Source organism: Musca domestica, unplaced genomic scaffold (genome assembly GCF_030504385.1).
Source record: "Musca domestica strain aabys unplaced genomic scaffold, Musca_domestica.polishedcontigs.V.1.1 62, whole genome shotgun sequence".
In the NCBI taxonomy this organism is placed as follows: domain Eukaryota; kingdom Metazoa; phylum Arthropoda; class Insecta; order Diptera; family Muscidae; genus Musca; species Musca domestica.
Genome location: NW_026712369.1, coordinates 1,353,294 through 1,369,172, shown reverse-complemented (window position 1 = coordinate 1,369,172; position 15,879 = coordinate 1,353,294). Strand labels below are relative to the sequence as shown.

General features: G+C 30.9%; 2 protein-coding genes across 3 annotated transcripts in view; both read left to right on the top strand.

The window, feature by feature from the left end:
- The first annotated feature begins 1,446 nt into the window (after positions 1–1,446).
- Positions 1,447–1,956, top strand: LOC131805842 (uncharacterized). The gene has a single exon (XM_059129530.1). The coding sequence runs from the start codon at positions 1,541–1,543 to the stop codon at positions 1,946–1,948; it is 408 nt and encodes a 135-aa protein (XP_058985513.1). The 5' UTR covers positions 1,447–1,540; the 3' UTR covers positions 1,949–1,956.
- Position 1,957: 1 nt separating this feature from the next.
- Positions 1,958–15,879, top strand: part of LOC101894351 (mucin-2) — a 105,338-nt gene continuing 91,416 nt past the window's right edge. For both annotated transcript variants that reach the window (XM_059129529.1, XM_059129528.1), the window contains exon 1: positions 1,958–2,090. The gene's annotated coding sequence lies outside the window, so the exon portion shown is untranslated. The remainder of the gene's footprint in view (positions 2,091–15,879) is intronic.

Sequence of the window (15,879 nt, the reverse complement as noted above, 5' to 3'; positions counted from 1 at the left end):
CACGTATTTATTTTTCCAGTACGCAGGTTAAGTTCGTAAATGGGCCATGTAGGTCCATGTTTTCATATAGCTCACAAATAACGGTACCTCCCAATATTCGGCATTTTGATGATTTTAGCGTCATTATTCAAATTACGTAATTGGAGCTCTAAATGAATACTACAGCCTAAGACAGAAAATTGTCTGTGCAGGTCCACGTCTTCGTATAGCCCTCACATTACGGTACCCCCGATATTCGGTATTTTGATTTTATCGACATTATAACCGACATTTTTTTAAGTTTCGCATTTGAATGTTGTAATGGCTAATGACAAATGTTACCTACGCAGGTTCATGCCTCAATATAATAGCTACATTCGGTATTTTTAAGATTTTAACAAATTTTTTAACAGGTTTTTATTGTTTTTGAGAATTGCACAATTCGTTCCAAATGGTAGAGAGTATTCAAAGTTCGGCCTGTCCGAACTTACAGCTTTTTTATTTTTTTATTTATTTATTGTTTTTTTTTTTTTTCAACATTGGAACTTGTAAATATTTCCCTCATTTGAAAATCCCAATATTTGTATCAGTATAAAACATAAAAGTGTTTCCATAATTTTTAAATAAAATTCTGAGAAATATGGGAATTACCTTCAACTGAAGTCGGAAGTATTTGGGACTTATCAGCCCTAGAATAAAATTGATATATTTTACATTATTATTCCGAAAAATGTAAATGTTGTTAAATGTTATTGTAAAATAAAAATATACATATTAAAGATTATATAAAAAATAATACATATTCTTAGATTAAAAAAAAATAAAATAATATTTTATATTTAAAATAAAAAAATATCCACAACTCCCAGAATTACAAAATTAAATTAAATTATATAAAAATAATAAATAAATTAAATTATATAAAAATAATAATAAAAAATAATATACATTTTTATAATAATAAAAAAAATAATATTTTATGTTTAAAATAAAAAATTTCCATACTTCCCTGAATTACAAAAATTAAAAAAAAAACATATTTACTTTTTTTTTGTTATTTTGTACCCACTGTTCGTCCTCAGTTACCTTTCAAACATGATTCATAATTTTCGGCGGATTTTCCCCCCTGTTTTAGATAACAACACCCACAACTCAGAAAAAAATATTCCCAGCACGTGCAAATGTTAACAAGCATTTTAATGAAATTTGAACGATTTTGAATAAAATAAAAAAAAATTGCAATAAAAAAATAAAATTTTACAAACAGCCAACAAATAAAAATCAAAAAAAAAAAAAATAAAATAAAAAAAAAAATAAAACAACAATAATTTGTAAACAATACGACAACAAATTGAATGCCGAAAAAGTATTGAAATTCACAACTAAATAACGACGAAAAAAAATTATTTGAAAATTCACAACGCCTCAAAATAAAAAATAAAAAAATTATTTGAAAATTCACAACGCCTCAAAAAAAAAAAAACAAAAAAAAATAAAAAAACATAATTCATTAACGTCTTTGCGTTGTTTGTTCGTCTGCCTGTCTGTCTGTCGATCGGTCATGCGTGATTTGTGTATAACCATTGTTGAGGAGCACACGAAACGTTTGAGTCGCAACTTGGCCTTAACACAGACCAGGCGCCGTACAATTACCTTTGAAAATCCGCCACAAAATAAGGTTCTTGAAATTTGCCAACCCGATTCGAAGACGACAATTATTACCCAGCCGAAGACGCAGCAGAAGTCAATTTGTACCACCACCACAACAACGGAGCGGAATTTGAGGCCCATTAAAAATCCCATCACTTCAACGGTGACCACGACCACGGTGGATGTGCCATATAAGAATTTTAAAATTTGGACAGACTACGATCAGGACGAAAATCTGCAGTTACACATCAAAGAACAGAAGGGCAACACATCCAGGAAAATCGAGGATAAAAGAGGCGTGGCAATGAGAACCATATGATATTGGGATGAAAAGGAACCCGCTGAGCGTAAAGCCGATAAAGGTTCAAAATTGATTATCGATTTGAATTGAATTTTTCCCCCTCCTCACCCAGCCTGCACTCCTCGTTTGTTTCCATTGCAAAAAGCTTCTAGACTGTTTTGTAAGTATTTTTAAATTTTACAAAAAATTATTTTAAGACCCCCATTCAGGGGAATTTAAAAATAAAGCTTCTATACTTAAAAATAAAGATAGCTTTAAAGGTCATCTAAAAAAATAAGGTCAAGCCATTCAAATGGGTGTCAAATGGTTTTCAAGAAAGCAGGAGGACGAGGGGATAATAAACAAGCCATGTCCCCATTTGTTGGAACTGCTTAAGAAATGACCTCTTTTGTTGTCCTCCCCAGCCGCATGGCATTTTCTCGGCTGACCACCAGGAATTGCAACAATTGAATTTGTATGGAAAACCCCTGTCGTTAGTCATTGTCGTAGTCATCGTCTTTGTTGTTGTTGTTATTCTTGTCGTCTTCGCCATGGTATCCTTCTTCTTCTACTACTGCCTAGTCGCCTATTATGCAAATGTCTTGGCCATAATGGCAACAATTGTTTCACATGACCATTTTAGACCATAATTTATGGTCACTCCAATGGAAGCGACATTAAAGCTTTAAGCGCTTTAGGGAGGTTCTAAATCCAAACCTCCTCCCTCTCAACCCCCTCTCTCACTCTCTCACTTTTACTCTCTCTTTATATATGGCCGCAAATAAAGAAGGTCAAGAAAATAATTCTACTTTATGTGAATTTGCATAGGAATTGAATTAGAGGAAATGTGGAAAAGTGTGAGAACTTTCCTTTTTTTCACTAAGCCGGAAAATAGCAATGATTGACTGTTTTTTCCAAAAAAAAAAAATGTTTCCAATTGTTTGACAAAAAGACATGACGAAATTTAACTTCCTACATGATTTGTTTTTTACGAAAACCATGAAAAAAAATTATTTTTTTTGAAAAAAAAAATTATTTTTTTGAAAAAAAAAAAAAATTAAAGAAAATTTTTTTTCATACAATCCACAAACGTGGATTTTTTAAAAATTATTTTTTAATGAAATCCACAAACGTGGATTTTTTAAAAATTATTTTTTAATGAAATCCATAAACGCGGATTTTTTAAAAATTATTTTCTTAATGAAATCCATAAACGTGGATTTTTTAAAAATTATTTTTTTAATGAAATCCATAAACGTGGATTTTTTAAAAATTATTTTTTTAATGAAATCCATAAACGTGGATTTTTTAAAAATTATTTTTTTAATGAAATCCATAAAAGTGGTTTTTTTAAAAATTATTTTTTTAATGAAATCCACAAAGGTGTACTTTTAAAAAATTATTTTTTTTAATGAAATCCATAAACGTGGATTTTTTAAAAATTATTTTTTTAATGAAATCCATAAACGTGGATTTTTTAAAAATTATTTTTTTAATGAAATCCATAAACGTGGATTTTTTAAAAATTATTTTTTAATGAAATCCATAAACGTGGATTTTTTAAAAATTATTTTTTTAATGAAATCCATAAACGTGGATTTTTTAAAAATTTTTTTGTTATGAAATCCATAAATGTGGATTTTCCAAAAATTATTTTTTTTATGAAATCCATAAATGTGGATTTTTTAAAAATTATTTTTTTAATGAAATCCATAAACGTGGATTTTTTAAAAATTATTTTTTTAATGAAATCCATAAACGTGGATTTTTTAAAAATTATTTTTTTAATGAAATCCATAAACGTGGATTTTTTAAAAATTATTTTTTAATGAAATCCATAAACGTGGATTTTTTAAAAATTATTTTTTTAATGAAATCCATAAACGTGGATTTTTTAAAAATTTTTTTGTTATGAAATCCATAAACGTGGATTTTCCAAAAATTATTTTTTTTATGAAATCCATAAATGTGGATTTTTTAAAAATTATTTTTTTAATGAAATCCATAAACGTGGATTTTTTAAAAATTATTTTTTTAATGAAATCCATTAACGTGGATTTTTTAAAAATTATTTTTTTAATGAAATCTATAAACGTGGATTTTTTAAAAATTATTTGTTTAATGAAATCCATAAACGTGGATTTTTTAAAAATTATTTTTTTAATGAAATCCATAAACGTGGATTTTTTAAAGAATATTTTTTTAATGAAATCCATAAACGTGGATTTTTTAAAAATTACTTTTTTAATGAAATCCATAAACGTGGATTTTTTAAAAATCATTTTTTTAATGAAATCCATAAACGTGGATTTTTTAAAAATTATTTTTTTAATGAAATCCATAAACGTGGATTTTTTAAAAATTATTTTTTTAATGAAATCCATAAACGTGGATTTTTTAAAAATCATTTTTTTAATGAAATCCATAAACGTGGATTTTTTAAAAATTATTTTTTTAATGAAATCCATAAACGTGGATTTTTTAAAAATTATTTTTTTAATGAAATCCATAAACGTGGATTTTTTAAAAATCATTTTTTTAATGAAATCCATAAACGTGGATTTTTTAAAAATTATTTTTTTAATGAAATCCATAAACGTGGATTTTTTAAAAATTATTTTTTTAATGAAATCCATAAACGTGGATTTTTTAAAAATTATTTTTTTAATGAAATCCATAAACGTGGATTTTTTAAAAATTATTTTTTTATACAATCCACAAACGTGGATTTTTTAAAAATTATTTTTTAATGAAATCCATAAACGTGGATTTTTTAAAAATTATTTTTTTAATGAAATCCACAAACGTGGATTTTTTTAAAATTATTTCTTTAATGAAATCCATAAACGTGGATTTTTTAAAGAATATTTTTTTAATGAAATCCATAAACGTGGATTTTTTAAAAATTATTTTTTTAATGAAATCCACAAACGTGGATTTTTTTAAAATTATTTCTTTAATGAAATCCATAAACGTGGATTTTTTAAAGAATATTTTTTTAATGAAATCCATAAACGTGGATTTTTTAAAAATTATTTTTTTAATGAAATCCATAAACGTGGATTTTTTAAAAATTATTTTTTAATGAAATCCATAAACGTGGATTTTTTAAAAATTATTTTTTTAATGAAATCCATAAACGTGGATTTTTTAAAAATTTTTTTGTTATGAAATCCATAAATGTGGATTTTCCAAAAATTATTTTTTTTATGAAATCCATAAATGTGGATTTTTTAAAAATTATTTTTTTAATGAAATCCATAAACGTGGATTTTTTAAAAATTATTTTTTTAATGAAATCCATAAACGTGGATTTTTTAAAAATTATTTTTTTAATGAAATCCATAAACGTGGATTTTTTAAAAATTATTTTTTAATGAAATCCATAAACGTGGATTTTTTAAAAATTATTTTTTAATGAAATCCATAAACGTGGATTTTTTAAAAATTTTTTTGTTATGAAATCCATAAACGTGGATTTTCCAAAAATTATTTTTTTTATGAAATCCATAAATGTGGATTTTTTAAAAATTATTTTTTTAATGAAATCCATAAACGTGGATTTTTTAAAAATTATTTTTTTAATGAAATCCATTAACGTGGATTTTTTAAAAATTATTTTTTTAATGAAATCTATAAACGTGGATTTTTTAAAAATTATTTGTTTAATGAAATCCATAAACGTGGATTTTTTAAAAATTATTTTTTTAATGAAATCCATAAACGTGGATTTTTTAAAGAATATTTTTTTAATGAAATCCATAAACGTGGATTTTTTAAAAATTACTTTTTAATGAAATCCATAAACGTGGATTTTTTAAAAATCATTTTTTTAATGAAATCCATAAACGTGGATTTTTTAAAAATTATTTTTTTAATGAAATCCATAAACGTGGATTTTTTAAAAATTATTTTTTTAATGAAATCCATAAACGTGGATTTTTTAAAAATCATTTTTTTAATGAAATCCATAAACGTGGATTTTTTAAAAATTATTTTTTTAATGAAATCCATAAACGTGGATTTTTTAAAAATTATTTTTTTAATGAAATCCATAAACGTGGATTTTTTAAAAATCATTTTTTTAATGAAATCCATAAACGTGGATTTTTTAAAAATTATTTTTTTAATGAAATCCATAAACGTGGATTTTTTAAAAATTATTTTTTTAATGAAATCCATAAACGTGGATTTTTTAAAAATTATTTTTTTAATGAAATCCATAAACGTGGATTTTTTAAAAATTATTTTTTTATACAATCCACAAACGTGGATTTTTTAAAAATTATTTTTTAATGAAATCCATAAACGTGGATTTTTTAAAAATTATTTTTTTAATGAAATCCACAAACGTGGATTTTTTTAAAATTATTTCTTTAATGAAATCCATAAACGTGGATTTTTTAAAGAATATTTTTTTAATGAAATCCATAAACGTGGATTTTTTAAAAATTATTTTTTTAATGAAATCCACAAACGTGGATTTTTTTAAAATTATTTCTTTAATGAAATCCATAAACGTGGATTTTTTAAAGAATATTTTTTTAATGAAATCCATAAACGTGGATTTTTTAAAAATTATTTTTTTAATGAAATCCATAAACGTGGATTTTTTAAAAATTATTTTTTTAATGAAATCCATAAACGTGGATTTTTTTTTTAAATTTTATCGAGAACGGTTCAGATTTGGATATAGCTCCCTTATATAACATAGTCCATTCCGTCAATTTCCTTGACGTCGGGTTACGCTACCAGTATCACGACGGTAACTAGCGATGGTACGAGACACAAAAGATGTATTCACACTTAAATGCTGGAGTACTCGAACGATAGCCACGTGTGGCTCTACAGCCAAACATAAAGAAATCACACTATCACGCTTGAATTCCGAATCACGAATAACTTTTTTTCTGGAAAATTCTCACCAAAATGCTTTTGTACGCTTGTAAACAATAGAATGAGCTTTCACTGGAATAATTTTAACAGCTGTCGGACGGGAAATGAGAGCAGTCTGAACTTGGTTGCCGTTTTTCTTTTTATTCTAACCCTGTTTCATCCGATTTGGTTTTTTAAGTCCCTCACATGCGTAATATGCATTCGACAACAATGATTTTCCAGTTACACGATACAGCCCAGTAATACCTGTGCCAAATTTTATCAAAATCGGTTCAGATTTGAATATAGGTCCCATATACATCTTCAGCCGATTTCGGGTAATTGTACACCAAATGGCCAATATCAGTCCAAAACTCCTGAATTTCTAAAAAAAAAAAACAAATAAAAATATTTTTGTGTTTAAAAATTTACAATTATGGCGGTTTTTTTTTCTTTTTAAAAATTCTCGTTTATAGGAGGAGCTTAAAAAATATTTACAAAAAAAAAATCGCTTTTTTAGCCTTCGGAAAAAATTGCCATATCTTCGGCGTTGAAGCGTGTAAAAATTCATTCAAACTTAACACATTTCTTTTACTTCGTATTTTTTTATTACCTGCTAATCAAAAGCCCATAAAAATTCCTATTCTCAATATCACATTGCCACCCACAATATACAATTTTTATTAATTTAACATCGGACGACTTTTGCATTAGAGCGAAAAATTTGATAACAAATTAGCATAGACAACCCTAAACCCACCTCCACCCCCTTATCTTCCCTACCCTGTTTTATTTGTTTTGTTTATAAATATTAGATTCGATTTTCACACATTTTTCCACGACTACCAGCCATTAGCTGGCCAACTCAAGCAGTTAAACTAGTTTTGAAAAAAATCTGAAAAAAAAACAGACAGGAATCTAAAAAACGTAAACAAATGACTCGAAATCTAAAACTATTGTTTAATGTTTTAACGTCATCATCGTCATCACCGCCATCGCCATTGGAGCGATATTTGAAAACAATATTTGATAGTTTTTCCTAATTGTTTTGTTTAGAGAGAGAGAGAGAGAAAAAAAAACGAAATAAATACAAAATTGCAGCTAAATTTAGTCGTATGTCAAACACATGTGTTTGTTTGTTTGTTTTTGGTGTTCAAACACAAATGTTTGTTGAGCTCATTAAAGTACACATGTACGAGAGGGCATATCGGTGTGTGTGTGTGTGTGAGTGTTAGTCTGACGAACAAACAAAGTTGGCTAATGTGATGGAATGGGATTAATGTATTTTCGGGGGAGGGGTAGAGATATGTGTCTCACGTGTAAATTTTCATTAACAAGAAATTACTTGTAAAAATAATAGGCTTTCAGTACTACAATATTGGCAATTTTTATACCCTCCACCATAGTATGGAGGGTATATATTAAGTTTGTCATACCGTTTGTAACACCTCGAAATATATATTTTAGACCCCACAAAGTATATATATATTCTTGATCAGCATAAAATTAAATGTCGATTTAACAATGTCCGTCCGTCTATCCGTATGTCCGTCTGTCCGTCTATGGAAAACACTCTAGCTTCCGAACGAAATGAAGTAGATTGATATAATTTTACTCAAATGTGTATTATGTCTGCAGGACTTTTGGTATTGAAAATGAGCCATGTAGGTCCACGTCTTCGTACAGCCCCCATATAACGGTACCTTCCGATATTCGGTATTTTAATGATTTTAGCGACATTATTTACCGGAATTGTTTCAAATTTGGTATCTGAAGTTCGAAATAGATACTACATCCCAACACAGAAAATGAGCCATGTAGGTCCACGTCTTCGTATAGCCCCCCATATAACGATACCTCCCGATATTCGGTATTTTGATGATTTTAGCGACATTTTTTACCGGAACTATTTCGAATTTAGTATTTGAAGTTCGTAATGAATACTACAGCCTATGACAGAAAATTGTCTGTGCAGGTCTACGTCTTCGTATGGCCCCCATACAAAGGTACCTCCCGATATTCGGTATTTTGATGGTTTTAGCGACATTATTCACCGGAATTGTTTCAAATTTGGCATTTGAAGTTCGTAATGGATACTACAGCCTAAGACAGAAAATTTTCTGTGCAGGTCCAAGTCTTCGTATAGCCGCCATATAACGGTACCTTCCGATATGCGGTATTTTGATGATTTTAGCGACATTTTTTACCGAAACTACTTCAAATTTAGTCTTTGAAGTTCGTAATAGATACTACAGCCTAACACAGAAAATGAGCCATATAGGTCCACATCTTCGTATAGCCCCCATATAACGGTACCCCCTGATCTTTGGTATTTTGATTATTTAAGCGACATTTTTTACCGGAACTACTTCAAATTTAGCCTAAAACTGAAAATGGGTCATGTAGGTCCACGTCTTCGTATAGCCCCCATATAACGGTACCCCCCGATATTCGGTATTTTGATGATTTTAGAGACATTGTTTACCGGAACTATTTCAAAATTAGTCTTTGAAGTTCGCAATGAATACTACAGCCTATGACAAAAAATTGTCTGTGCAGGTCTACGTCTTCGTATAGCCCCCATATAACGGTACCCCCTGATCTTTGGTATTTTGATTATTTAAGCGACATTTTTTACCGGAACTACTTCAAATTTAGTACTTGAAATTTGTAATGGATACTACAGCCTAAAAATGAAAATGGGTCATGTAGGTCCACGTCTTCGTATAGCCCTAATATAACGCTACCTCCCAATATTCGGTATTTTGATGATTTAAGCGACATTATTTACCGGAATTGTTTCAAATTTCGCACTTGAAGTTCGGAAAGGATACTACAGCCTATGACAGAAAATTTTCTGTGCAGGATTATGACAAAAGTTGCGTATGCCAGTCGATGTCGTCGTATAGACCCTAATATACGGCTACATTCGGTATTTTTAAGATTTTAACAGAATTTTCAATGGATTTTAATTTTTTGAAAATTGCCAAATTTGTACCAAATGGTGGAGGGTATTCAAAGTTCGGTCCGGCCCAACTTACAACATTTTTACTTTATTTTAATATTTTTAAAAATTTTTTTAAGAATAAAAAAATAAATAAAAAAAGTTTTCCATGAACTTTTTCAAGGACTATGCAGTCGTGGATTTTGTACAAAAAATTATATTTATCGAGTATCGGCTTTTTAAAAGTTTACATCGAAAATTAACCAAAATAGAGGGGGAAAGTTCCCCTCCTCTTTTACACCTATGGAAATTTTCAAATTAGGATTTTTCGGAGTCGGTGCACTTTAGGAATATGGTGTCTTCGGCAATGTGGAAGATAAAAATACGAGGATTATTTTTGTTGAAAATGTTAACCCTCAAGCGAGTCAAAAAAGTGGTCTTATTTGCGGTCCTATTTTTAATAAGTAAAAAAACATTAAATTCGGCTATCGTTAGAGCACTCCAGCATTTAAATGTGAATAAATCTTTTGTGTCCCGTACCATCGCTAGCTACCGTGCTACTGGTAGCGTAGCCCGATGTCAAGGAGGTGGACAGAAGAACACAGCAACATCAACAGAAATGGTTTGAAAAAATAATGAAGCGACTTGATCGAAACCCGCGTCGCAGTGGCCGATAAAATGGCTCGTGAGCTGAACATATCACAATATTCCATTCGGCAAATATTGAAAAATGAGCTCGGGGTAAATCTAGCCATTGAAATTCCAAAAAGTGCAAGAACTTACACCGCAACGGAGGTAAAGAAAATAGACTCGAAAGAGCTACAGAGTTGCTTCGCTTGGCAGAAAGTGGTGAATAGCCGAATTTTGTTTTCTCTCCCTCTCTATCTCTCCGATGAGAAAACATTCGTTGTCCAGCAGTTTGTAAACAAACAAAATGATCGTGTTTATTTGCCAAAGAGGTCAGCTCAAAATGTGCACCTTCGGTTGGCCACCAGAACAGAACTCAAGCGCCGGCCATGGTGTGGTGTGGGCCGCCATAATAGCCCTTGGTCGCTCTTCGCTTGTATCGTAATCGACCGTGGCATCAGAATAAATGCCGAATATTACCGCGAAAATATTCTGGAGGGTGTATTAAAGCCTTGGGCATGCCAATATTTTGGCTTCAGACCTTGGACATTCCGACAGGACTCAGCACGCGCCATCCACGAATGGTTACAAAATTAGGTTTTTCGCTTCATTTCCAGCCCACAATTGCCACCAAAATCTCCGGATACCAATCCCTTGGACTATTGTGTCTGAAGTATTTTCGAAAGCAAGGTTGGTACTAAAAAATACCAAAGTGTCGATCACCTAAAGCAAGCGCTTCGCGGGAATGGCTCAAAACACCGCAGAGCAACATTCGGGCAGCGTGTGACGGTTTCATTGGCCATAATTCGTATCAAAGGTGAAGGCCATAATTCGTGCCAAAGGTGACCAATTCGAAAAAATCTAAACTTTTTCTAAAACTTGATGCTAGTTCCGACATTTTTTGCTTTCATTCAATAAAATTAAAAAAAAATCTAAAAATTATGGCGTTTGACTTTGTTGTAGTTTTTTTTTATCTCACCCTGTATATTAGATATGTGATAATATTCAGAAAAAAATCCATATTCATCTCAGGTTTTTGGTTAAGAGAAATATTTAGATATAGAAAGTTTACTTGTTTCGCAAATTATGACAGATAAAAGTATTGAAATTGTTATCCTTTGTGGGTGAGGTATTAGAAGAGGTTCGCATTTATATATCATATTCCCAACAGATCATGTCTTAGCAAAAATGATTGTATGTGTGAAACTTGAAGAGAGTTGAATACTGTTTCGCTCTCTTTGAGAGTTTTGTTTTTCAAAGTGGATGAAGAGAATCGGATTTTATGATAATTTTGTTATTCCAAATTTTGACCCTTTGTGGGGGAGGTACCACAAGAAATGGTTTGATCTCTACTATCTTTATAACAGGTCTTCTGTTGGTAGAAATATTGAGATATGCCATATCTGAATGGAATCGGATGCTTATTTCGCATTTTCTGAGCTTCATGGGTATATCAAATTTTGACCCTTTGTAAGGGAGGTACCAGAAGGGGTGGACCGATATATCCTCACAACAGATATTTTGTTAGTGGAAATAATGGGACGTGTGAAATATAAAGAGAATCTGATGCTTATTTCGGATTTTATAATCGTTTTGGTTTTTCAAAATTCTGACCATTTGTGGAGGAGGTACCAGAAGAAATGTTCCTATCTCTACCATCTTTCTAACAGATTTTGTGTTGATAGAAATATAGAGATGTGTCAAGTCTTGTAGGAATCAGATGATAATTTCGCGTTTTATGAGCTTCATGGGTATTGAAAATCTTGAGCCTTTTGTGGGGGAGGTACCAGAAGGAGTGAACCGATATATCCCATCTCCACGGCAGATCTTTTGTTATTGGAAATAATGGGATGTGTGAAATATAAAGAGAATCTGATGCGTATTTCGGATTTTATAATGGTGATTCAAAATGTTGACCCTTTGTGGCGGAGGTACCAGTAGGAATTGTCCGATCTCTACCATTTTTATAACAAATATTGCGTTTATGGAAACAATGAGATGAGCCAAATCTGAATGGAATGGGAAGATAATTGCGCGTTCTATGAGCTCCATGGATTTTCAAAATTTTGACCCTTTGTGGGGGAGGTACCAGATGGAGTGGTCCGATAAATTCCATCTTAGCACCAGACCTTAATAAAAATATTGTAATTTGTGAAATTTAAAGACAATCGGATGCTTATTTCGGATTTTATAATCGTTTTGGTGATTCAAAATTTTGACCCTTTGAGGGGGAGGTACCAGTAGGAATTGTCCGATCTCTACCATTTTTATAACAAATATTGCGTTTATGGAAACAATGAGATGAGCCAAATCTGAATGGAATGGGAAGATAATTGCGCGTTCTATGAGCTCCATGGATTTTCAAAATTTTGACCCTTTGTGGGGGAGGTACCAGAAGGAGTGGTCCGATAAATTCCATCTTAGCACCAGACCTTGGCTTAATAAAAATATGGTAATTTGTGAAATTTAAAGACAATCGGATGCTTATTTCGGATTTTATGATCGTTTTGGTTATTCAAAGTTTTAAGCCTTTGTTGGGGAGGTACCAGAAGGAATGGTCCGATCTTAACCATCTTGATAACAAATCTGACGTTTATGGAAATAATGAGATGTGCAAAGTCTGAATGGAATCTGATATTAATTTCGCTTTTTATGACCTTCATGTATATTAAAATCGTTAACCATTTGTGGGGGAGGTACCAGAAGGACTGGACCGATGTATCCGATCTTAACACCAGACCGTAGGTTAATAAAATTATTGGGATGTGTGAAATTTGAAAACAATCGGGCACTTATATCACATTTTATGAGAGTTGTAATTATTCAAAATGTTGACCCCCTGTGAGGGAGGTACTTGATGGAGTGGACCGATATTGTCCATTTTTGCACCTGACCTAGCACTGATGCAAATATTAGGATTCGCAAAGTTGGAACAAAATCGGGATATCGTTTCTCATTCTATGCAGAAAATATATTTTTTGAAAATTTCGATCTTTTGTGGGGAAGGTACCAGAAGGAGCGGACCGATATTGTCCACCAGACCTTGGGTAAATATAAATATTGAGGTGTGTGAAATTTGAAGACAATCGGGCACTTACATCACAATTTATAAGAGTTATAATTATTCAAAATCTTGACCCTTTGTGAGGGAGGTAGACCGATATTGTCCATTTTTGCTCCTAACGTAGAACTAACGTAAATATTAGGATTTGCGAAGTTGTAGCAATCTCGGATTGTCGTTTCTCATTCTATGCAGAAAATATATTTTATGAAATTTTCGATCTTTTGTGGGGAAGGTACCAGAAAGAGTGGGCCGATATTGTCCATCTTAACACCAGACCTTGGGCTAATGACATTATTGCGATGTGTGAAATTTGAAAACAGTCGTATAATTACAACACATTTTATAAGATTTATAATTATTCAAAATTTTGACCCTTTGTGGGGGGAGGTACTTGATGGAGTGGACCGATATTGTTCATTTTCGCACCTGACCTAGCATTAATGCAAATATTAGGATTGGCAAAGTTGGAGCAAAATCGGATTATACCTTCTCTTTCTGTGCAGAAAATATTTTTTTTGAAAATTTCGAACTTTTGTGGGGAAGGTACCAGAAGGATCGGACCGATTTTGCCCATCTCCGAACTCGATCTAAAATTGATAATAATACTAGGATGTACCAAGATTGGACAAAATTGGATACTCCCTGAGGGAGTTGTCGTGCACGCCACCCAGCCAACCAGACAGACGGACGGACATCCCTAGATCGACGCCAAATGTCCTGAAACGGATTTGGTCCAAAGAGACCTAGGGCCTAAAATAGTTAGGGCATGTTTTGACTGCATCAAATAATATATACTAGCCATATACTAGCCATGTGATTGAGGGTCTAATTATTATCAATCAAATCCCCATTGATTTCGATATGCCATATTTTTTCAGTATTTTCGAACAACGTGCCGTTGTTAAAAATATTCCTCCAAGAACTGCAATATGATACTCTGCATATGTATATATTACATCAATATATAACATATATTTGCCAAAATTATTTTTTTCGTTTCCTCCCACATATCTATATCACAATTCTAAATACCATGCCCAGCATGACCCACAAATATTCCATACGAAAATCACTCAAGCAAAAAAATAATGCACCAAGAAATTCAATACTCAATATTAATTCAATTTTTTGTTTTCGTATGTATGTATTGTATTTCCAGTGAAAGTGCGGTTTCAATACATTTTAATTAAATTTATTTATTGTTTTTTCTTTTTGTTGTTGCAATGTAATGAAAGTTTTCATTATTCGGCCAGCCATTGAATGATATGATCTGAGTGAAGTTGCAGCGTTTGATTGACGTCAGTCCGTGTTTGGGGGAACGACGAGACGGGGGGCAATAGATTTATGGCTTTGACATCTTTACAAGATTACAAATAATTATTTTTAGTTGCGAAAAAAATACAATTTATTGAAATTAATTTATATTCAACAAATACGGCATGGTTACAATGGAATTCAGCCAGCACCAATTGATTAATGTTTCTGGGAGCATAGGGGGCATAAAATATTTTTTGTAGAAAAATTCAAGTTTATGGGTGGTGTTTGAAAAAAAATTTTTATAAAAAAGAAGCATTCAGATAATTTTTTTAATGAAAAAAAAAAAAAAAAATAAAAAAAACACTCTCAAAAGTTCATAAAACACTTTTTTCAAAACCCCAATTTTATAGATGCCCTTAAAAATATTTTTATAAACCATCATATTTGGTGCTTAAAAATATTTTTAAAAAATACACCTTTATATTTGGAGATTGAATAAATATTTGAAAAAAAAAAAAAAACATTTCTTGGATATTGTTTGAAAAACGATTTGAAAAAAGCAGGCTAAAATATTTGGATTATTTTAAAAATAATTTTTAATAGACCATCAGATCACCTAGATTCTATAAAAAAATTAAAGGACTATTTATTTTAAGGGACTTTAAACTATTTAAAAATTCATGCTGATTATTATACCTTGAAAATGTATATTTAAAGAAAATAAATAAAAACAAGTAAAAAAACATTAAGCTCGGCCGGGCCAAACTTTTAATACCCTCCACCTTAGGGTAAAAGAAACATTAGATGAAATGTGGCAAAAACCATTAAAATGCCGAATATCGGGAGGTATCGTTATATGGGGGCTACACCAAAACGTGGACCTATAATTACAATGTTTCGCCACACGAACTAGGACACATTATGAACCACAAATACCAATTTTCGAACAAATCCCTGAAAAAATGTGGCAAAAACCATCAAAATACCGAATATCGGGAGGTACCGTTATATGGGGACTATACCAAATTATGGACCCATACATGCAATGTTCCGCCACCGGAGCTGGAACCAATTATGACCAACAAATACCAATTTTCGAACAAATCCCTGAAAAAATGTGACAAAAATCATCAAATTACCGAATATCGGGAGGTACCGTTATATGGGGGCTATACCAAAACTTGGACCTATAATTACAATGTT

Excerpts from the sequence above, each read along its gene's own strand:
- LOC131805842 (XM_059129530.1), top strand. The coding sequence starts at position 1,541 with ATGCGTGATTTGTGTATAACCATTGTTGAGGAGCACACGAAACGTTTG.